Below are 23526 nucleotides of genomic sequence, written 5' to 3' on the forward strand. Positions count from 1 at the left end.
GCTTCAAAATGACCATACTGATGGTTAAAAAGGTCGGCAAAGTTAATTTTTATTTTCTTTGAAATCGAATGTCTGTCAGGCCTAGCTAGTAACCAAAACAAAAGTCAGATTGCAAAAGTGGAAGGTCGTAGAACTCGGAACACCGCTAATTTGAACCTCCGAATATTATTAATATTTTCAATAGAATTTGACATCGTCTGCCATTCCCATGTGCTTTTCATTAAGGGGAAGTAACCCTTGCACTTCCGGGACTGGTACCATAGGTAGAATCCTACCGCTGCATAAGTCAAGGGAACAGTTATGTTTTCCAAAATATCATAATAGAAAGAGGAGACAAAAACAATTGGTTATATAAGTCCTTGCTAAAACAAATAATAATAAATAACGAAAAATAACACAATGAAATAGACAGTCAAGTAAAAAGAAGACCAACAACCAACAATACATATTTTCCCTAAACACCAAGGGCCACCAGCCATAAACACTTCAACATCAACAACAAACGGGATTTTTTATAATTGCCGTCTGACCCTGGTACATTCATCTTCGCTTGCCAAGGGTTACGATCCACTCCCATTCTCTCCACCCTTGGCGGATTGAGCCAACATTTGTGAAAACAATGTTGTGCCATCTATTGGAAGATTACAGTCACGCCCATTCCGAATACATTATTCTTGACCAATGGTAGCACTTGAACTCTTCAATTTGGAGGTAAAAACACGGCAGTGTCTAGATTCTACACACTTGGTAAAGCCGGAAACGAAAATATACCATTCATGCATTTGTGCATGAAACATACACAGAAACTTCTATTAGTTGATTAAAAACATTCAAGTTGTCACTTAATATAGTCGTATGTTTAGGGATGTAAAGACTTGTTGCACAACAAACACGTGGCAATTGTTTACATTTACACGTGATCATGTTATAGGCTCTTTTTGATTGGATGCAGCGAGTTTCGACTGCAACCAATAAACATCCTTACATTGTGTCTCCGAAATTTAATGTTTCATGGCAGAAAAACTAAGTCCATTTATAAGTAAAATACGGAAAAAATGGAATTTTATTTTTACAAAATTTACTTCTGGATACTATCTTATGAACATAAACAAGCTTCTGTCCAAGTTTGGCATAAATCCAGGAAAGTTCAAGAAGGTTATTAAAATTTCAAAAACTTTAACCACAGAGTAAATATTTGTGGACGCCGCCAACGCTGATGGAATGTAGGATCCCTATGTCTCGCTTTTTCGACTAAAGTCGAAGACTCGACAAAAAACCCAAAACTTGGAATTGGTCATTTCGAAATTTTTAAAAAAGGAAAGAGAGCTCATGTCAATAGATTTAAACAATTCATCAAAGTTTCATGCATATTGGTTAAAGCGTTTTTTTGAGTTCATGTCCGACATGTTGACGATGGACGGTCAACGGTATACTATCATACGTCATTTGATGGGCTTATAAAAATTTATCTTTCTTTCTGTACATCTTCATTAAGAGAAATCAAAGAGCAGAATGCTCTGAGGGATACGATTGCCATTGTTATTATTGACACATGTAACATGAAATTTACGTAATATGAATAGTTACAAAATAGCTAATCCCAGATAAAAGTGTATGAACAATGTACTTAGGCCTATTGTGTTTTATTTTTGTACTATAAATTCCAAGTTTACTTTCCACAGCAGTGTGAGAGAAGGTATTTCACTTCGTATCTTAATTATCACCTATTTTCCTACGTAGGAGGAACCCCATTCCTAACTCTATAAATGTTTAATTTCCTTTGGGTCAGTTGTCATGACTCCTTTCCGTACACATTCCTCTGTTTAAATTGCGATCGTTTTCAATATAATACGATGTTTATCAACAGAACGAGTTAATTTTTCTCGAGGTGTATTTAGATTCAGAATTGTCGGAAGTTACTTCCGGAAGGGAGACTCCATTTCGCCTAAAGGGTGTTGTAATTATACCTTAAAGATGTGGAATACATTTATTTTAATTTAAATGATGCATATGATTTAAAATTATGCAACAACAATAACCCTCAATAGCAGACATACACAGAAAGGATCCCATGAGTTTTAATTTATTTAATTGAGAGGGGAATCCAGAGCAACCATTCAATCATACCCCTTGAAGTCCAGAAAACTATATGCATGCGCATAATTACCTAAACAAACCCTGGAGCATATATATATTAAATTTTCATTAAACGACCTAGATGGTTCTCTTTTTCTTTATGTAAGTACAATATCAAATATCAGTTTCATAAAGGTGACATATAAGAAAAACTCCACTTCAGTTCTTATATGACAGGAATAGATTTATCGGAATTCAGAAAACCCTCACATTTTTATCAAAACTGGGGAATTCCCTCTGACGTGTTTCCAAATTTATAAAAACACTAAATATAAATACTGCTTAATTCTGATTTTCCGTATTGTTAAAAACACGCATATAAGTCAAAGGTAATATTAAATATGAAGATTATGAAAAGAACATTATAGGAAAGTTGTTTAAGTTCAATCCCTTTGTTTGTTTTTACCTTTTAAAGCAAGACAATCATAAGAATTAGAGATGTTCCTTAATGTTTAGAATAAAACGGTTGACGTGTATAAGTCTACAGATTGCAATCGTATCCCAAAAACGTATTAGATGATGGATAAATGAAACCTATAGTGGATAAAATGACACCTAAGTTGAATTATCTCCCCTCTTTTATTTAGACTTTTATATTTTAGTTTCCTATACATCATCATTATAAGTTGAGTTATCAAATCTTATGATGAATAAAACAAATAATAAGTGTACATTGGACACCATGATCTTATTTATATATTCAATGAACCATGATATCTAAGTAGATATAATTAATAGATATAGGAAGATGTGGTATGAGTGCCAATGAGACAACTCTCCATCCAAGTCACAATTTATAAAAGTAAACCATTATAGGTCAATGTACGGCCTTCAACACAGAGCCTTGGCTCACACCGAACAGCATACTTCATACTGCTTTAAAAAGTTCACTTCATACTACTTAATATCGATGTGCAGGCGTAATTGGGAAATCAGAAACATTAAGATTTGTTTCTTACCATTCTGTTGGGGCCAGCCTCCTGTCAAACAGTCTGACTGTCCCGTCCCCACAACCAGCTATCACTAATGATCTCCCATCTGAGTCTGAGGCTAAACTTGTCACACAACTATCAGCTCCTGTTGGAATATCCTGAAATACAAGTATTAAACTTGAGAAATCAAGAAACTTTTTAGGATGTATAAAGTTTGTTGAAAAACAATTTTCTTACAGTTCCTTCACAGTATTTTTTCAAACCTTCATGTTATAGTTAATCATGGAATAGTTTTACAATTAATTGTCTATCAAGTTCCTGTCAATTAAGATTAGTCAGAAGTCTACACAGATAAGGTCAAATATATTGAACTTGCTTTAGGGATTAATCATCAATAAATTTACTTCAGTATGTTTGTATAACTAGACGTTTACTTTGTATGTTCCATGTACAAAGCTATTGTTTTTTTCAGAATATAATATTGCTTTATAATCTATTTTCATATAGATTAGACAGTTGGTTTTTCCGTTTGAATGGTTTTACACTAGTAATTTTTGGGGCCCTTTATAGCTTGCTGTTTAGTGTGAGCCAATGCTTGAAGGCCTTACCTTGACCTAGAATGCTTTACTTTTATAAATTGTTACTTGGATGGAGAGTTGTCACATTAGTACTTATACCACATCTTCCTATACCTATGAATAATATATTATTCTGAAAATACTGTCATTATTCTGCTTAGGTCACATAAATTTTAAATGTTATGTTTATTTAATTAAAGAATTTGACAAATATCTATGTGTGGTTCTATGTTATGACAAATATCTATGTGTGGTTCTATGTAATGACAAATATCTATGTGTGGTTCTATGTTATGACAAATATCTATGTGTGGTTCTATGTAATGACAAATATCTATGTGTGGTTCTATGTTATGACAAATATCTATGTGTGGTTCTATGTTATGACAAATATCTATGTGTGGTTCTATGTTATGACAAATATCTATGTGTGGTTCTATGTTATGACAAATATCTATGTGTGGTTCTATGTTATGACAAATATCTATGTGTGGTTCTATGTTATGACAAATATCTATGTGTGGTTCTATGTTATGTTTTCTTGATTTCATTTCTGGATTAAATGAATGAGATCAGATTATTTGTTTGTGGTCTTACCTGTAATTTGAGTTCTGTAACAGAATCCCATACTCTTATATAACGGACATCACCAGATGCTAATAATCTCCCTGATTCTTGTTCCCAATCTATCACTAACCCAGATCCTATAACATAACAGAGGGTGGTAAAGGGTTATTTTTGTGCAACATGTTTTTCCATTTTTATTTCGCTTTGTGTTTCATGAAATCGGTAAAAAGATCAATGTGCAAGAAAATTTTAATTAGTTGTTTATCGTGAAATGGCAATTTTATTTCGTGTTCTTCCGTGCAGATACCCCTCCCCCTTTTACGCCCCTCATTAGAGTAAACAGTGAACAAGTGCTTAATACTAATCTGATGAGAACTTACTGTTCTTAATAAAGGACTACAAAATAACTTCTTGGCCCATTTAATAAACATATTAATGCAACTGTTATGAATAAGATATATATATTTATCTTATATCTATGTGTGGTTCTATGTTATGACAAATATCTATGTGTGGTTCTATGTTATGACAAATATCTATGTATATATACATTTCTAGGAATATGATTGGTTAAAAGCGTCCTCGTGGAAACTGTGTATATTTAATATTAGGTTAGTTGAGAGGCGGGGCTTATTTCATACACGGTTAGTAGTGGAGTTACGTCCCTTTATATTCCATATAAGGTTATGAGGAGGAGGGGCTTATTTCATACACGGTTAGTAGTGGTGTTTCGTCCCTTCAGAAAAACAAAACAGTACTGAGAAAAAATCTTTAAGGTTTCGACAGAAGAAGAAAGTGATGATAAAGTGAAATAAATTCATAAAACACATTTAAATCTAACAAGTTGTCATTGTTGGCATCTGTTTTTGTAGGATCAAAGCAAGTAGTTTCTAAATCATGTTAATGCTAACTGTATTGAAGACTTGCTCATTTTGATAGGTCACTAGTCTAAATTTTACACGTTAAGATGGTCGGTAAGATAAATTTGTTACATAGTGTGCTAGTGACGTAATACGGTATATATGGGGTCAGTAAATTCCATATGGGGATTCGCGCTTCGCTCTCATCCCATATGGAATTTACTGACCCCATATATACCATATTAGGTCACTAGCACACTATGTAACTAATATTATTTCTTATGCAGCAAAAATACTGCAATCTGATTGGTTGACAACCCCGGGGTAAATAACACCCCACCCTTGTTCACCCGGGGATAAATAAAATTTGCCAAAATTTAAAAAAAAAAAATGAAATTTTGCCAAAAAAATAAAAAAAAAAAAAATTTCCAAAATAAAGAAAAAATATAAAATTTAGAAAAAAAAATAATTATAGAACATGCTAAAAAAAAATAAAAGAAATTAAAAAAAAAAATAAAGAAATTAAAAAAAAAAATTTTTTTTAATTTTTAAAAAATATTTAGTTTTTTTGTTTTTTTGTTAACTCAAAAAAAATTTTGTGAACACAAAAATTTTCTGAATTTTTCCAATAATAGAGTAAAAAAGTATTTGACAATGTGCAGCAACATGGACATTGAAAAAATATTACGCTGGATATTTTTCATTACCATTTTTACAATTTTACATCCTGGTTTCAAAATGAGTAAAGGTATAGTTCATAAGAAATAAATTCGTTATCTTGGTGTAATCAAGGGTGTACGGAATTTTACACCGTTGTTGAAAATTCATACACCCATTCGGCTGCGCCTCAGGGTGTATGAATTTTCAACAACGGTGTAAAATTCTGTACACCCCTGATTACACCAAGATAACTAATAATACCATATGATATATAGACCAATCTACAGTTATTATGAAGAGATATATATAGAACAAGTGAAACTGCGAGCTACTGCTCACTGATGATACCCCCGCCGCAAGTGGATAATATCAATAGTGTAAAAATATGTGTTCGGTAAACAGGAAGTTGTCGAGTGATGAATCTGAAAACGCATCACACGGTATAGCTGACTTATAAAAATCCTGAAACCAAATTTCAGAAATCCTTGTATTGTAGTTCCTGAGAAAAATGTGACGAAAATTTTTAACTTGGTTATCATGTGTAAAATCATACAAGTGTTCGGTAAACAGGAAGTAGTCGAGTGATGAATCTGAAAACGCATCACACGGTATGACTTATATAAATCCTGAAACCAAATTTCAGAAATTCTTGTATTGTAGTTCCTGAGAAAAATGTGACGAAAATTTTCAACTTGGCTATCATGTGTATTTTACATACAAGTGTTCGGTAAACAGGAACTTGTTGAGTGATGAATCTGAAAACGCATCACACGGTATAGCTGACTTATATAAATCCTGAAACCAAATTTCAGAAATCCTTGTATTGTAGTTCCTGAGAAAAATGTGACGAAAATTTTCAACTTGGCTATCATGTGTAAAATCAGACAAGTGTTCGGTAAACAGGAAGTTGTCAAGTGATGAATCTGAAAACGCATCACACGGTATGGCTGACATATATAAATGTTGATACCAAATTACAGAAAGGGTGGATGTGTAGTTCCTGAGAAAAATGTGACGAAAGTTTCATGGGACGGACTGACTGACGGACGGACGGACGGACTGACGGACGGACTGATGGACGGACTGACGGACGGACGGACTGACAGACAGAGGTAAAACAGTATACCCCCCCTTTTTTAAAGCGGGGGTATAATTTTAAAGCTGGGGTATAATTAGTAAGCTTTTAATACCTCAAGTTGAAGTGTTAAGACATGTCATGGTTTGTAAACCTACCTTTAGTTAAAGGAATAGGTTCGGTAATTGCTTGGAAGGCAGTCACTAATTCTTTGCTATCTGAGTTTTCTGAAAGACAATTTCTCCAAATCCTGACTGCACCATCATCTTTAATATAAAATATCATTCATGACTTAAACATGTACAATATTTGATTTGTTTTTTAAAAATACTCAATGTATACACTTTAAAAAAGAAAGTACCTCAGATCTTGTGTCTATATATCTTACATTAAAGACTTAAAATTTTAAATACACAATGATCTAATATATCCCAATTCAAATAATATGGTAAAATGAAACCATATTATACCTTTATGGCTAAAATTATCCTAAATTCTAATATGACGACCTATTATCGTCAACCAGTATAATCACAATATATCTCCCTTTAGTGCAATCACAGTAATACACAAAAACGGCTGTTCCGCGTTACAACCAACTTTTTTGTACTGCCAGATATTCTTAATTTTTTACATCAAAATCACCACTTTACGAAGGCCAAGATTCAGATACAATATATTTATCTCTATTCTACAGCAAAATAAACAAATCAGTACATATAATTCAATTTATTTTTCATGGTTAAATGTCATAAAATGATAATTCCGCGAAATGGTATTATTGTCTTGGCATGGCAACGAAACAAGGTGACTTCACAAATTTGTTTCCCTAATCAAAAAATTAAATGTAAATGCCAGGAGTTTTAAAGTTTCTTGTACACCTCAGAATGAACAAAATTACATTGGAAGAAATGAAATTGAGAATGGAAATGGGGAAAGTGTCAAAGAGACAACAACCCGACCATAGAACAGACAACAGCCAAACCCCATCAATAGGTCTTCAATGCAGCCAATGCAGTGAGAAATTCCCTCACCCGGAAGTGTCCTTCAGCTGGCCCCTAAACAAATATATATACTAATTCAGTGATAATGGACGTCATACTAAACTCCAAAATATATAAGTGAAAAATGTTTTAAAAAAAATTAATCATTGAATTATATAATTTTACTAGTATTTTAACCCTTAGACTGCTGCATTGATTTCTATTGTATTTTTGTGTAATGCTGAGTAAAATTTTAATCACTGATGAAATAAACATGTTCACTTACAATTGCTGTATCTTTGTAAATATTGAATATTCATCAATAAAAGTTATATAAAAAAGTATTGTTAGATTCTGTATTTTTAATTTATTTTATTTTTGTGTGAGTCTCTGGTCATGTTTTACCTGTACAGGTGCGAAAATAGGTAAACAAAGGTAAACTTATTTTTTCATGTTTTATTAAACGATTCATCAATGTAAAAGTATCCATGACTTCAGAATTGAACCAATATAGTTTAAAATCTCTTTTAAGAACTAAGTTCCATTGTGATTATCAAAAAATAAAAGTTTCTTCTCAGACCAACTGCCTTTTTTATGCAAATATTTTCCGGTATTTTCCTCCAACTTTCACTGCGCCGACTTTTACTTCCATGTACAAATATATTTACACGACAAGCTCATTTTTAAAGCTTTCATCAATATATAATCTTGACAAACTTAAAGTTCGGGTCTATCGATGTTAGTCAATATTGATTCACATTTGAAAGGCGAAATGATAAACATCGCAAATCCTGTTTCATGTCATCCATTTTGAACAATGTCTGGGAATCCCCGTAATTCTCGCTTTAAAAGTCTTCTGTTTGCAGTTTTGATAGAATACTTCCATTTCTGTCTATTATATCTTCGGTTCTCGTCCAAATCCTTTTAATCGTCCGCCGCTGTTAAATCGTTATCATTGAAATACTTCTGAACGTGTTGGCCATTTCTCCAAACAATGTCCGCCATTTTGTCACTTTTTTCATCAAAAACTTTCACTTTCGGTTTATCGCTTATACCTGATTAAAAGTCAAGAGACACTCGAAAGAACGCAGATTTTAAGCCAATCAGAATCCATACAAGTCGAAACTGCCGCAATCTCATGAATATTGACTCCGCCCATTCCATGGTAACTGTGTAAACAAACGAGTACGGAAAACGACTATAGTCGCGAGTAGCAGTAGCGGACTGTCTTATCGGAACGACAATAGTTGCGCGTAGCAGTCTAAGGGTTAAGGCTTAAATTAAAATATTGTTTGTTTGCCCTTTACCGACCGACCCTATTAATTCGTTCCGACTGAAAATCTTTTATTTGTATTTACCAGCAATATTTTATTTTTAATTTTTTTTCCTTCCTACCGAAAATCTTATATTTGTATTTCCCGCTCAAACTTTTTTTCCGGAATCCTCGAGTTTTATCTTCCACGTATAAGGTTTAGTCGGTTCGATGTCACATGAGCGTTTGGCATGAAAACTTGCATTTAGTGATTCAAAGCATTTGATTGAAATCTGACATGAACCAAAGTCCTGTAAATCGGAGAATAATTGGAAGTAAAATCATCAAGTTTTCCTTACAGACTATTTATAAATGCGATGTAAAATACTTGACAATTGAGTTTCAAGTCTTGTAGATTTTTAGTGGAAACACTGGGACACACATAATTTAAAAACTCAAGTCTCTAGGTTTGTAAGTAAAATAAGACAAATGCCTAGTTTTAACTCTTCCAACTGGTTGCATGATGATGATGTGGGAAATGCACTGCCAGGCAGTGGCTTTATGTTCTAATCAAATATCCTGTTTATTTCACAGATATCATCTCTTATAAGTTCAAATTTTGATAAAATTGGTAGAATGTCGGAATAAAAAACATGCTATAGATTGCACATTGTACAGCTGTTTCACAAACCATGCTAGGGAGATATGAATAAACCTTTAGGTCAAGTTAAGCGTACAAGGTACAGATAATTAGTGCAAGTTAAAACTCTTAAAAGTTTCAGGCATATAAACGTTGAAAATATGCGACACAGCCCTATATTTTGATATTTGAATTTGTTTTTCATAACTTCCTGGGACTATTATACGAATAGTCCGAGAAACTTTAATAATAGTAATGATCAGTAAAATCATACTTAAACAAGAGCAATACAGACAAAAATGATATCATGCAGATTTTGTATCTATAAAACAAAATATTATACCTACCTGCCTACCCATGACAAAAAATGTACCGAGCCAAGTTATTTTTTGGGAAAGAAAATTTTTTTTTTTACCTACATACCTACCCTGTTTCAAAAAATAGGGTTGGAAAAGGGCAAACAAACAATATTTTACTTTAAGCCTAATAATTGGGTAAAATGGAACAGCCAAACAGTTTCGTATGTATAGGGCTTTCACAGTTAGCAAAATTACCAAATTTGATAACACTCAGGATAAAATAATCGATTATAAATGCCCTACCCATGGTTAAATGAAAACAAATCTATAGCTGCGATAAATTATCCTATTACGATAAAATAAGTGTACCTGTACTTATACTCACCAGATCCACATAGAAGGAGTGTATTGTCATGTGGATTAACAAATTCCATTGTGGATATCCTAGAGGATTTTATATTCTCGTTCTGTATACTACCCATCTTTGTGCCTTGTTCCCAATCCCAAAAGCTGAAAAACAATCGCACCGGTTACAATTTACTTTTACAAACTACAGATACAGATGAGCTAGAGGGGATCTCCTGGCAATATACATGTACACATTTTTTACCATGAGGGACCTAAAGATCCTTGAAGTCCAGTTTATTTCTGACTGTCACTGGGTTTCAAGGAGATGTTATAAATAATGTGCATTATGGTGTGTCATCTGAATGTCTTGCCTTTAGGACAAAGGAAATATAGAATGAGTCTTTCTCTTAGGTTTATATCTACTTACCTAGGATGTCCTAACAAAGGGAGCTAACCCATTAATCTTTCTATAAATAATTACAATATATACATTTACCTGATACTCTCTTTATCAGCTACTGCTATGTAGGACTCATAAGGATGAAACTTGATCACAGTTGGAATTCCTTGGTTTTTATTTACAAACACCTGATCATCAAGTCTATTAAAACCTGAAAATATTAAAGGGAGATAACTCATTACCATCAATCATTTACCAACTCTCTCAAATTCTGTTGGCTTATAAATAATGTCCATATGTATATACAATCTTTATCGAGTGGTTAGTTTGTAAGTAAATGATAGATGAGTTACATTTTAGGTACAAGAAATCACTAAACATGACCATCTTCATTTGTAACTAATTTAAACCTTACATGATTACTTTTTACATTTACATATAATTTTGTTCAATAAACCTCAAATAAAAATTGTGCCACCCTTTCAACACAATTCAATATATATTTTGTATAGTTTACACCTTATTTCATTCATGCATTAAATTTGATCTTGATTGCATGAATATTTCACATTGAGAGACTTAAACCTAAACCATTTTCTAAAGAATTTAATCTTGAGGCTTTATCACTTATTTTAAGGAAAAAGAAAAGTTGTCACTAAAATATATACCTGCTTTAATCTGTTCATCTTTGGCTTCATCTCGTATTAAACAGTTCCTTCTAAACTTGAAATCTCTATCGTGATGAGATAAACTCTCTGGATCCTTCTCTTCTGACAACCTCATCACAGGTTCGGCAAACCTCTTACAACACCACTGAAAGAACTCGGTAGAAGATATGGAAAACTGCAAAGGATTCTTGGTATCTTCAGGTATTATAGGTTCGTCCATCTAAATAAAATAATGGAACTTATAAATAATCATATAGGATTCTATTAAAGAATCTTCTGGTATAATAGGTTCGTCAATCTAAAGAAAATAAACGAACTTATATATATTGATAAACAATGTAAATAACAATTCCAATAACAGATTCTTATAATCATCTGGTATACCTGTTATAGGTTCCTATAGTTATAGGTTATAGTTGATAAGGAATGGATCTGAAAACACATGGTATACCATGCTCACATAAAGTATGATAACAATTTTCAACAGTCAACAGTAAGCTGAGGATTCCTGAAACTACATTCAACTGTTTAGCATGTTCACATGTAGACTGACAACATATTTCAGGAAAATGCAACAGAATTTCATGAGGCAGACTGACATATAGATGGACAGACAGGGGTAAAATAGAAAACCCTTCTTTGGAGTGGGGGTAAAATAGAAAACCCTTCTTTGGAGTGGGGGTAAAATAGAAAACCCTTCTTTGGAGTGGGGGTAAAATAGAAAACCCTTCTTTGGAGTGGGGGTAAAATAGAAAACCCTTCTTTGGAGTGGGGGTAAAATTATAGCAGACAGAGACTCACACAATCAAAAATATATTTGTTAACTTATTTAAAGAAATATGCAGTCAAATTTGTCAACAGTACATGGTTCAGTGACCACTACATAAACACCATGTATATAACAGATTATACTTACCCCATTTGGACCTTTGTCAAACAGTTTTCTGCTGCGCGAGAACTGAGCGGAGTAAGAATATTGCATTCCTGGTGAAGAGAAATCTCTCTTGATCCCTATGTTCTCATCTAGACCATTATTGGGGGGTGTACTGAAGAAAAAAACAAAAATATGTGTCATTAGGACAGCAACTAACACTATCCTTGTCAAGTAAATTATGAAATTGAAGTCAAAATTATAATTACAATGTACTAAAAGATGCTCACGAAATCATGGTATAATTGGGCTAGTGTTGAAACAAAGAGTTTTTAAATTTCACAGGCAGTACGTTGACTGAGCTGTGCAAAACCGTATAACATACATATCGATCACAGTTCTGAACTGGGTCATTTTCTCAAAAATGGGTGTATTCTGTGGGAAAATATTGTTTCAAAGACAAATTTAAGATGAACAAAACGCTACATTTACACATCATATCACAAATATTTCCCAATTTGTATGTTTTCAGAGGAGATGCGGCTCAGTAAAATAGGTCTCTTCCTTTAGTAGCATAGAAATCTTAAAAGTTCTTCTCACAATTTATGAACATGTGTCTACAAGGCCGTCGGAAGGGGAGGTGCGTCGGGTGCGGTCGCACCCCCTCTTTTAAAAAAAAAAAAAAAAAAATATTAGAAGAATTTTCAGGCACGGATGAGCAGTTGTCCTCCACGCTGACGGGTTACCGTGGTTTTTCTGTCACAGAATAGGACACCTCTGATACAGTTTGAGAGATCATCATTAGTATGACTTTCATTATTACTGACTGACTAGCATATATATTTCGTGATTTGTTTAGGGACCAGCTGAAGAACGCTTCCGGTTGCGGGAATTTCTCGCTGTATTGAAGACCTATCATGGTTGGCCTTCTACTGTAGTCTGTTGAACTCTGTTCTATGGTCGGGTTGTTGTTTCTTTGACACATTCCCCATTTCCATTCTCAATTTCATTATCTATAAAATTGGCAAATTACATTAGATCTACCAACTCATATTTTCAATCTATGAAAAGAAGTACGTATGGTAGTCTTGTAGTAAAGATTCTCCTAATCTCAAAATTGTTTATTGGGGTCAAGGAATTGTATATTTAAAAGGAATGGAAACGCGGCTCGATATCAATCGGGATATTCGCAGAGCACCCGTAGAGCTATAATCCATGTCTGACTCGTTATATAAAGAATCATGACGGAGGTCCATTTCCTGTCATATAGATCGATCTTTTAAATTCACGGGGTCATCTTGCTTGAGAAGATATAAAGGAGAGAGAAGCCCAAAATCAAGAATAAACGACTATTCCGTGAGACGGCAAGGACTTAGGAATCATTTTAATGGCTCATCGAACATATGTTTGTAATATTCATCATGCAAATTTTTATCAGTATAGACCTCGGTCTTGAACCTTGATTGAGTTCCATCCGGATTGCAAAACAAAAAATACAGTGTTATGATTTTTTTTCTTAAAACTACGAAGTTCAAACTAAAATAGTTGATATCATTATGAAGCTGAAACCTTATACTAGCATTAAGCACTTTTTTTCTAGTTTCTGGTAACATTTCTGAATTTTCTACGATTTTTCGAAATTTCAGTTTTTAATTTCAACATTCCGTCAAAACATGTCTTTCAATTTGGGAGTGTAAAACGATTTATTTTGTATATTGGAAAGCAGAAAGAACAAAGCGAGAAAATGATATTTTATTTTAAAGAAGGAATATTTTCCTACAGTTTGGTCTAAATTACGACTGCTAAAGGTTATTGGTACAATGTAAATGATATTTTTTTTCATTCAACATGTTGGAACATGTTAAAACATATGTTGGAAATTTTAAGTAATGCGTCAATAAATACACCAACACGCCGTATTCTCGTTAGGGTTAAATATATAATAGATGTGACATTGTCATACAATTTAGTAGCTTAATCTTTTTTCTATCACATAGCACGTGTTGGTTTTATGAAAAAAGACCCAATATGACACGAAGACAGTCACAATCCCCTATCCACTAAATGTAACACAAAAAAGTAAGTTAGAACTGGCAACGTAAACTACTTTTCAAAAGAGCAGGAACTATTACTTACAGCTCTGTATGTCAAATAAAACAATAACTGTAAAACCCAAAAGGGTAATCTTTAACCTTAAAGCACAGCATAATTTCCTAAATTCTTATTAAAAACACTTAGAACTTGTATCGTTGGTATTCCTCTTCCAAAGCTTATAAAAATTAAAAATTAAATGCTTCGCCAATGACCAAAATACTCCTGACTTGGGACAGGCGCATGTAAATGCAACCGATGATGGTGTTTAAATGAGATTTGTAGGATTAGAATCGCCCCTAGCCAAGCTTATCATAGGATAAAATCTTAAATTGAGAAATTTTCAGAGAGAATCAACTGTTTTTTTTAAGGATTTTAATAGATGCTTATTAAGCTGCTTGTTTTTTTTTATAATCCATCATATTGTAATAAGATACACGTACGTCATTCATGGAATTCGTCTTATTACGTTTACTTTTATTATGAACACATTATGTGTTCATAATAAAAGTAAACTTGAAAGACATGAAGCCATGTTGTCTTTAAAATCTCTAAATAGATCATGATAAAATGCCAGTAGGTTTATGTTTATATAAGAATTATATATTTTATCCGAAACGCCATGACTGCCTTATGTTAATGATCAGCATTATATGCAGTGCTCACACCATTATATTAAGTGCTCACAACATTATATTAAGTGCTCACAACATTATATTAAGTGCTCACACCATTATATGCAGTGCTCACACCATTATATTAAGTGCTCACAACATTATATTAAGTGCTCACACCATTATATGCAGTGCTCACACCATTATATTAAGTGCTCACAACATTATATTAAGTGCTCACAACATTATATGCAGTGCTCACACCATTATATTAAGTGCTCACAACATTATATTAAGGGCTCACAACATTATATTAAGTGCTCACACCATTATATGCAGTGCTCACATCATTATATTAAGTGCTCGCAACATTATATTAAGTGCTCACAACATTATATTATGTGCTCACAACATTATATTAAGTGCTCCCAACATTATATGCAGTGGTCAAAGCATTATATGAAGTGGTCAAAACATTATATGCAGTGGTCACAACATTATATTAAGTGCTCACAACATTATATTAAGTGCTCACACCATTATATGCAGTGCTCACACCATTATATTAAGTGCTCACAACATTATATTAAGTGCTCACAACATTATATGCAGTGCTCACACCATTATATTAAGTGCTCACAACATTATATTAAGGGCTCACAACATTATATTAAGTGCTCACACCATTATATGCAGTGCTCACATCATTATATTAAGTGCTCGCAACATTATATTAAGTGCTCACAACATTATATTATGTGCTCACAACATTATATTAAGTGCTCCCAACATTATATGCAGTGTTCAAAGCATTATATGAAGTGGTCAAAACATTATATGCAGTGGTCACAACATTATATGAAGTGATCACAACATTATATGAAGTGATCACAACATTATATGAAGTGCTCACAACAGTATACGTTTTTTGTTGTATGATGAGATTGTTGTATGATGAGATTGATGTATGATGAGATCATTCGGTAAACATCGTTTTTTAGCGGAAATTACCGAATCCATAATTTGTAAATTACGGTAATTCCCAGCAAACAAATTTAAACAGTTATTAATGTTTGGTGCAAAATAACTAGTTTGTGAATTTAAATTCTTTTGAGAATATAATTCGGACTACGCCGCATTTTTGCGCCTGTCCCAAGTCAGGAGCCTCTGGTCTTTGTTTTTCTTATATTATTATAATTTTAGTTTCTTGTGTACAATTTGATATAATGGTGTGAGCACTGCATATAATGCTGATCATTAACATAAGGCAGTCAATGCGTTCCATACGAAATAATTACGGAACAAAAGTGATGTGTGCAATCCATTTTTTTTTATCATATATATGAAATTGTAATGTTAACTTTGAAAGGTACCACTGTTATATTGATTTAATATGTTGAAATAAAAAGTACCTTCAGTACTAGTGCGATCAATGGTTTATACGCTTTCTTCAATTAAATATCTCCCTATTAACCGTTTAAAAGCTTATTGGAAGAGTATGGATAATCATGTATTTAACGTTCTGAGAACACATTAAACCCTGAAATTGGCTTACCCATTTTCAAAAAAAATCTAAGCTGTAGGAGGGGAGTCCCCCTCCCACACCCACACCCTTTGCACCCCCTCTTGACAAAACCTTCCTACGGCCCTGGTCTATAAGATTAAAGTTGATGTTAATATGATAAACAGTAACAAACTAAAAAACATGCAGGGGTTAAAAAAAACCAAGTAAAACTCACAACTGTGAGCAGTAGCTCACTCATGATACCCCTGTCGCAAGTGGATTATATTAATAGTGTAAAAATATGCAAGTGTTCGGTAAACAGGAAGTTGTGACTCTGAAAACGCATCACATGGTATAGCTGACTTATATAAACCCTGAAACCAAATTTCAGAAATCCTTGTATTGTAGTTCCTGAGAAAAAAATGCGACGAAAAATTTTCATGGGATGGATTGACTGACGGACTGATGGAAGGATGGATGGACAGACAGAATTAAAACAGTATACCCCCTCTTTTTTAAAGCGGGGGTATAATAACAGGATATTAAATCCTTTTGATTACATAGAACATAAACTACATTGTACATGTATCTCTGTTCACAGAAATGATTTATTTTTCTATTCTAAACAAGAATGTGTCCAAAGTACACGGATGCCCCACTCGCACTATTATTTTCCATATTCCATGGACCGTGAAATTGGGTAAATATCTAATTTGGCATTAAAATAAGAAAGATTATACTATAGGGAACATGTGTATTAAGTTTCAAGTTGATTGGACTTCAATTTCATCAAAAACTACCTTGACCAAAAACTTTAACCTGAAACTCCCACTTTCATTTTCTATTTTAAGTGGACCGTGAAATTAGGGTCAAAAGTCTAATTTGTCATAAAATTAGAAAGATCATATCATAAGCAACAAGTGTACTAAGTTTCAAGTTGATTGGACTTCAGCTTCATCAAAAACTACCTTGACCAAAAACTTAAACCTGAAAATCCCACTTTCATTTTCTATGTTCAGTGGACCGTGAAATTGGGGTCAAAAGTCTAATTTGGCATTACAATTAGAAAGATCATATCATAAGCAACAAGTGTACTAAGTTTCAAGTTGATTGGGCTTCAGCTTCATCAAAAACTACCTTGACCAAAAACTTTAACCTGAAAATCCCACTTTCATTTTCTATGTTCAGTGGACCGTTCAATAAGGGTCAAAAGTATAATTTGGCTTTAAAATTAGAAAGATCATATCATAAGCAACAAGTGTACTAAGTTTCAAGTTGATTGGACTTCAGCTTCATCAAAAACTACATTGACCAAAAACTTTAACCTGAAGCGGGACGGACGGACGGACGAACGGAAGCACAGACGGACGAACGGAGCCACAGACCAGAAAACATAATGCCCCTCTTCTATCGTAGGTGGGGCATAAAAATGTAACGACATAGATTTGATTATCCACAAACAACATAATATCATGTGGACTAAAGCCAAATACATTGTACTTTGAAGGAAAGATAAGAATGGAGGTGTATTGATTAGGACTTACCCCATATGATTGGAAGCTCTATTGGAGGGACTGGACGGTGCTGAATGTGGGACTCTCGCATTCTGGATAACTGGTTTGGGTTTGGCAGAAGTGGAAGCCTAAAATAATCACAATATTTCTCTAAATTATAATATCTTTGTATTCAAGGATCTGTTCAAATATTTGCTCTTTTTTCTAGTACTGTAAATTCCAAAATTATTATTTGCATTTTGTTTTGTAATATTTGAAGAATAGACAAAAATATGGGATTAATTATTGCAATATTGTATCAGATATCATGATAGGAATCCTTATAATGGTGATATTCATATATTCACATTACTCCCAATGATAATACAATGCTTTGCCGAACACTGCCTGATACAACCTCAGTTTGGATTCAAGCTGTCTGAATCTGGATTGTGCTCAAACTTTTTGACATAATATTGGTTTCTGACTAAAAATAAATGTTGTCAAAGACCTTCAAAATTTGAAACGGGACACTTAATTTACCTAGTATGGTCTGATATCTAAAATCGAACAACATGGTTGGATTCAGCATATAAAAAAAAAATAGTTGAATTTAAACAAAATTTAATTTTGGACTCTTCAAACCTTGATATAGGCTAATTTGAAAACAGGGCCCTAAATAAAAAATCTAAATGTACAATAAGATTTAGCATATCATAGAGCTGCAATAATTCAATTTTTGATGAAATCAAGCAAAGTTTAATTTTGGCTCTCAATGTAGTAAATACAAGAGCTTTGAATAACAGTACTATAGTTAAACATTTTTTAATTTTTGATTTGATGGCAACAAATATTCATCTAACTGGCTTCATTATGCATTGCAATTGTAAACCCCCCCCCCCCTCCCCGATTGACAGCAGCAAATGTTCAAACTACAACCTATGAAACAGTTCCCTACCTTTAATTTAATAGAGTTGACTATATATTTGACAACCTCTCGAACCTGAGGGTTTGGATCTGCCGTAAGACTAAGTAATGTTTTCCAAAGATTGGTATAGATTGTACTACAACCATAACCCAGATTACTGTTGGAAGAGTTCCGTCTGAGGGCATCAGTACTGGAACAACTATCAACTGACGTGGCAGAATTGGACTGGGCCATGCCTAATAAATGACTAGAGCTGGCTAAAACAGAAAATAAACATAAATCAATACAATAAGGCTACATACTTCATGAGATCTGTCTGTTTAATTAAGTTTAATTCACCAACAGTTTATGTCACAAAATAAACTGTCTTCATTTATGGCCGTCACCGCTTAGTTTTAATATTAGTATAATTCAAATAAAGCAGAACTCTAGATCTAATACTTTTTATGATGTAACAGTAAGACAAATATCTAGTCAACTGATTAAAGCATTACATAAAGAACTACAGATTGTCATCTTCAAGCAATTTTATATTTCCAAGAGACACAACTTTTGCAGAAATTATTCAACTGCAATAAAACTACAAATCAATCTGTAACTTCTCTATTATTTAGAAAAAAGTATGAAATTTACAGGACAGACAACTAGCACAGTACAAACATTTTGGTCCCAAATGGATTCACAGACAGGAGACTAACAAATCTAAATGAAAATACTAATCATATCATCTATAAAATGATAATAGCTAATGATATAAATATAAATAATAATACTCACTTATAACATTTATATAAAATAATACTCACTAATAATAACAATCACAGCGAAAAAAAATAAACAAATAAATATGAAAATAAGCAAAAGAAAAAAGATAAGATGCTAAGCTGTTAACCAGAAAAGTATCTACTAAAATTACATAATTCCTAGAATACCAATGAAACTAGAGGCTCTAAAGAGCCTGTGTCGCTCACCTTGGTCTATGTGCATATTAAACAAAGGACACAAATGGATTCATGACAAAATTGTATTTTGGTGATGGTGATGTGTTTGAAGTTCTTACTTTACTGGACGATTTTGCTTCTTACAATTATATCTATAATGAACTTTGCCCATTAGTAACAGAGAACTATATTTGGTAAAAATTTAAATTACATATATTTACCAAATTAATGAAAATTGTTAAAAATTGACTATAAAGGGCAATAACTCCTTAAGGGGTCAATTGACCATTTAGGTCATGTTGACTTATTTGTAGATCTTACTTTGCTGAACATTATTGCTGTTTACAGTTTATCTCTATCTATAATAATATTCAAGATAATAACCAAAAACAGCAAAATTTCCTCAAAATTACCAATTCAGGGGCAGTAACCCAACAACCGATTGACTGATTCATCTGAAAATTTCAGGGCAGATAGATCTTGACCTGATAAACATTTTTATCCCGTCAGATTTCCTCAAAATGCTTTGGTTTTTGAGTTATAAGCCAAAAACTGCATTTTACCCCTTTGTTCTATTTTTAGCCGTGGCGGCCATCTTGGTTGGTTGACCAGGTCACGCCACACATTTTTTAAACTAGATACCCCAAAGATGATTGTGGCCAAGTTTGGATTAATTTGGCCCAGTAGTTTCAGAGGAGAAGATTTTTGTAAAAGATTACTTTAATTAACGAAAAATGGTTAAAAATTGACTATAAAGGGCAATAACTCCTAAACGGGTCAACTGACCATTTAGGTCATGTTGACTTATTTGTAGATCTTACTTTGCTGAACATTATTGCCGTTTACAGTTTATCTCTATCTATAATAATATTCAAGATAATAACCAAAAACAGCAAAATTTCCTCAAAATTACCAATTCAGGGGCAGCAACCCAACAACCGATTGACCGATTCATCTGAAAATTTCAGGGCAGATAGATCTTGACCTGATAAACATTTTTACCCCATGTCAGATTTGCTCTAAATGCTTTGGTTTTTGAGTTATAAGCCAAAAACTGCATTTTACCCCTATGTTCTATTTTTAGCCGTGGCGGCCATCTTGGTTGGTTGACCGGGTCACGCCACACATTTTTTAAACTAGATACCCCAATGATGATTGTGGCCAAGTTTGGTTTGATTTGGCCCAGTAGTTTCAGAGGAGAAGAATTTTGTAAAAGTTAACGACGACGGACGACGACGGACGACGGACGCCGGACGCCAAGTGATGAGAAAAGCTCACTTGGCCCTTCGGGCCAGGTGAGCTAAAAATGAACTGTTGACAAAAAGATATGCCTGGTTTGTATTTATTAAATTTATATAAAATCAATAAGGTGGTTTTAACAAAACATTTGAACAGTCAAATCAATTAGAAAACTAACTAGAGGCTCCAAAGAGCCTGTGTCGCTCACCTTGGTCTATGTGAATATTAAACAAAGGACGCAGATGGATTCATGACAAAATTGTGTTTTGGTGATGGTGATGTGTTTGTAAATCTTACTTTACTGAACATTCTTGCTGCTTACAATTATCTCTATCTATAATGAACTTGGCCCAGTAGTTTCAGAGGAGAAGATTTTTGTAAAAGATAACTAAGATTTACGAAAAATGGTTCAAAATTGACTATAAAGGGCAATAACTCCTAAAGGGGTCAACTGACCATTTCAGTCATGTTGACTTATTTGTAAATCTTACTTTGCTGAACATTATTGCTGTTTACAGTTTATCTCTATCTATAATAATATTCGAGATAATAACCAAAAACAGCAAAATTTCCTCAAAATTACCAATTCAGGGGCAGCAACCCAACAACAGGTCGTCCGATTCATCTGAAAATTTCAGGGCAGATAGATCTTGACCTGATGAACAATTTTACTGTGTGTCAGATTTGCTCTAAATGCTTTGATTTTTGAGTTATAAGCCAAAAACTGAATTTTACCCCTATGTTCTATTTTTAGCCGTGGCGGCCATCTTGGTTGGTTGACCGGGTCACGCCACACATTTTTTAAACTAGATACCCCAATGATGATTGTGGCCAAGTTTGGTTTAATTTGGCACAGTGGTTTCAGAGGAGAAGATTTTTGTAATAGATTACTAAGATTTACAAAAAATGGTTAAAAATTGACTATAAAGGGCAATAACTCCTAAAGGGGTCAACTGACCATTTCAGTCATGTTGACTTATTTGTAAATCTTACTTTGCTGAACATTATTGCTGTTTACAGTTTATCTCTATCTATAATAATATTCAAGATAAATAACCAAAAACAGCAAAATTTCCTTAAAATTACCAATTCAGGGGCAGCAACCCAACAACAGGTTGTCCGATTCATCTGTAAATTTCAGGGCAGATAGATCTTGACCTGATAATCATTTTTACCCCGTCAGATTTGCTCTAAATGCTTTGGTTTTTGAGTTATAAGCCAAAAACTGAATTTTACCCCTATGTTCTATTTTTAGCTGTGGCGGCCATCTTGGTTGGTTGGCCGGGTCACGCCACACATTTTTTAAACTAGATACCCCAATTGTGATTGTGGCCAAGTATGGTTTAATTTGGCCCAGTAGTTTCAGAGAAGAAGATTTTTGTAAAAGATTACTAAGATTTACGAAAAATGGTTAAAAATTGACTATAAAGGGCAATAACTCCTAAAGGGGTCAACTGACCTTTTCGGTCATGTTGACTTATTTGTAAATCTTACTTTGCTGAACATTATTGCTGTTTACAGTTTATCTCTATCTATAATAATATTCAAGATAATAACCAAAAACTGCAAAATTTCCTTAAAATTACCAATTCAGGGGCAGCAACCCAACAACAGGTCGTCCGATTCATCTGAAAATTTCAGGGCAGATAGATCTTGACCTGATAAACAATTTTACCCCATGTCAGATTTGCTCTAAATGCTTTGGTTTTTGAGTTATAAGCCAAAAACTGCATTTTACCCCTATGTTCTATTTTTAGCCATGGCGGCCATCTTGGTTGGTTGGCCGGGTCACGCCACACATTTTTTAAACTAGATACCCCAATGATGATTGTGGCCAAGTTTGGTTTAATTTGGCCCAGTAGTTTCAGAGGAGAAGATTTTTGTAAAAGTTAACGACGACGGACGACGACGACGGACGACGGACGACGGACGCCGGACGCAAAGTGATGGGAAAAGCTCACTTGGCCCTTCGGGCCAGGTGAGCTAAAAAGCATATATCAAACCAAAAAATTCAAGCAAAATATGTGTAAAATTAAGCTACAGCGTTTTGTGCATGGGGAAATTTTTCTGTTTTATATGATTTTAATATTTCATGAACAGTAAATCAAAAATACATATTGACTATTAAAAGTTTTTTACATATCTTTTTGTTACCAGTTCTATGATGAGATTGGTTTATTAGACCCAGTTTAAACTGACATATAAAATCAATCTTTGGTCCAGTGTAAACGGGTAAGATCGATCTTCAATTGGACTTAAAAAGTCTACCTCTAGAGGTGGTTTTAAAAAGATCAATCTTATTTGAATCCATCTTTTTTTTGGTGTAAACGCTTAGATCGATCGTGATCGATCTTTTTTCAGGTATTTGTTATATTTAGATAGAAAAATAAACGTCAGACTGGTTCTTTTTATGTTGTAGTGTAAACGCACTGGATTAAATAAGATCG

The 23526-nt window shown here is 33.5% G+C and overlaps 1 protein-coding gene across 7 annotated transcripts in view; it reads right to left on the bottom strand.

Annotated features, from left to right (window-relative positions):
- Positions 1-23526, bottom strand: part of LOC139489452 (regulatory-associated protein of mTOR-like) — a 70574-nt gene that overhangs the window by 13444 nt on the left and 33604 nt on the right. For all 7 annotated transcript variants that reach the window (XM_071275779.1, XM_071275781.1, XM_071275776.1 and 4 more), the window contains 9 exons: positions 18930-19156; positions 18023-18120; positions 12315-12444; positions 11399-11618; positions 10827-10941; positions 10368-10492; positions 6967-7074; positions 4244-4350; positions 3096-3226 (listed from right to left, as the gene is read on the bottom strand). In XM_071275779.1, the coding sequence (XP_071131880.1) occupies positions 3096-3226; positions 4244-4350; positions 6967-7074; positions 10368-10492; positions 10827-10941; positions 11399-11618; positions 12315-12444; positions 18023-18120; positions 18930-19156 (1261 nt within the window). The remainder of the gene's footprint in view (positions 1-3095; positions 3227-4243; positions 4351-6966; positions 7075-10367; positions 10493-10826; positions 10942-11398; positions 11619-12314; positions 12445-18022; positions 18121-18929; positions 19157-23526) is intronic.

The sequence above is a fragment of the Mytilus edulis genome, chromosome 9, assembly GCF_963676685.1.
Source record: "Mytilus edulis chromosome 9, xbMytEdul2.2, whole genome shotgun sequence".
Taxonomy (NCBI): Eukaryota; Metazoa; Mollusca; class Bivalvia; order Mytilida; family Mytilidae; genus Mytilus; species Mytilus edulis.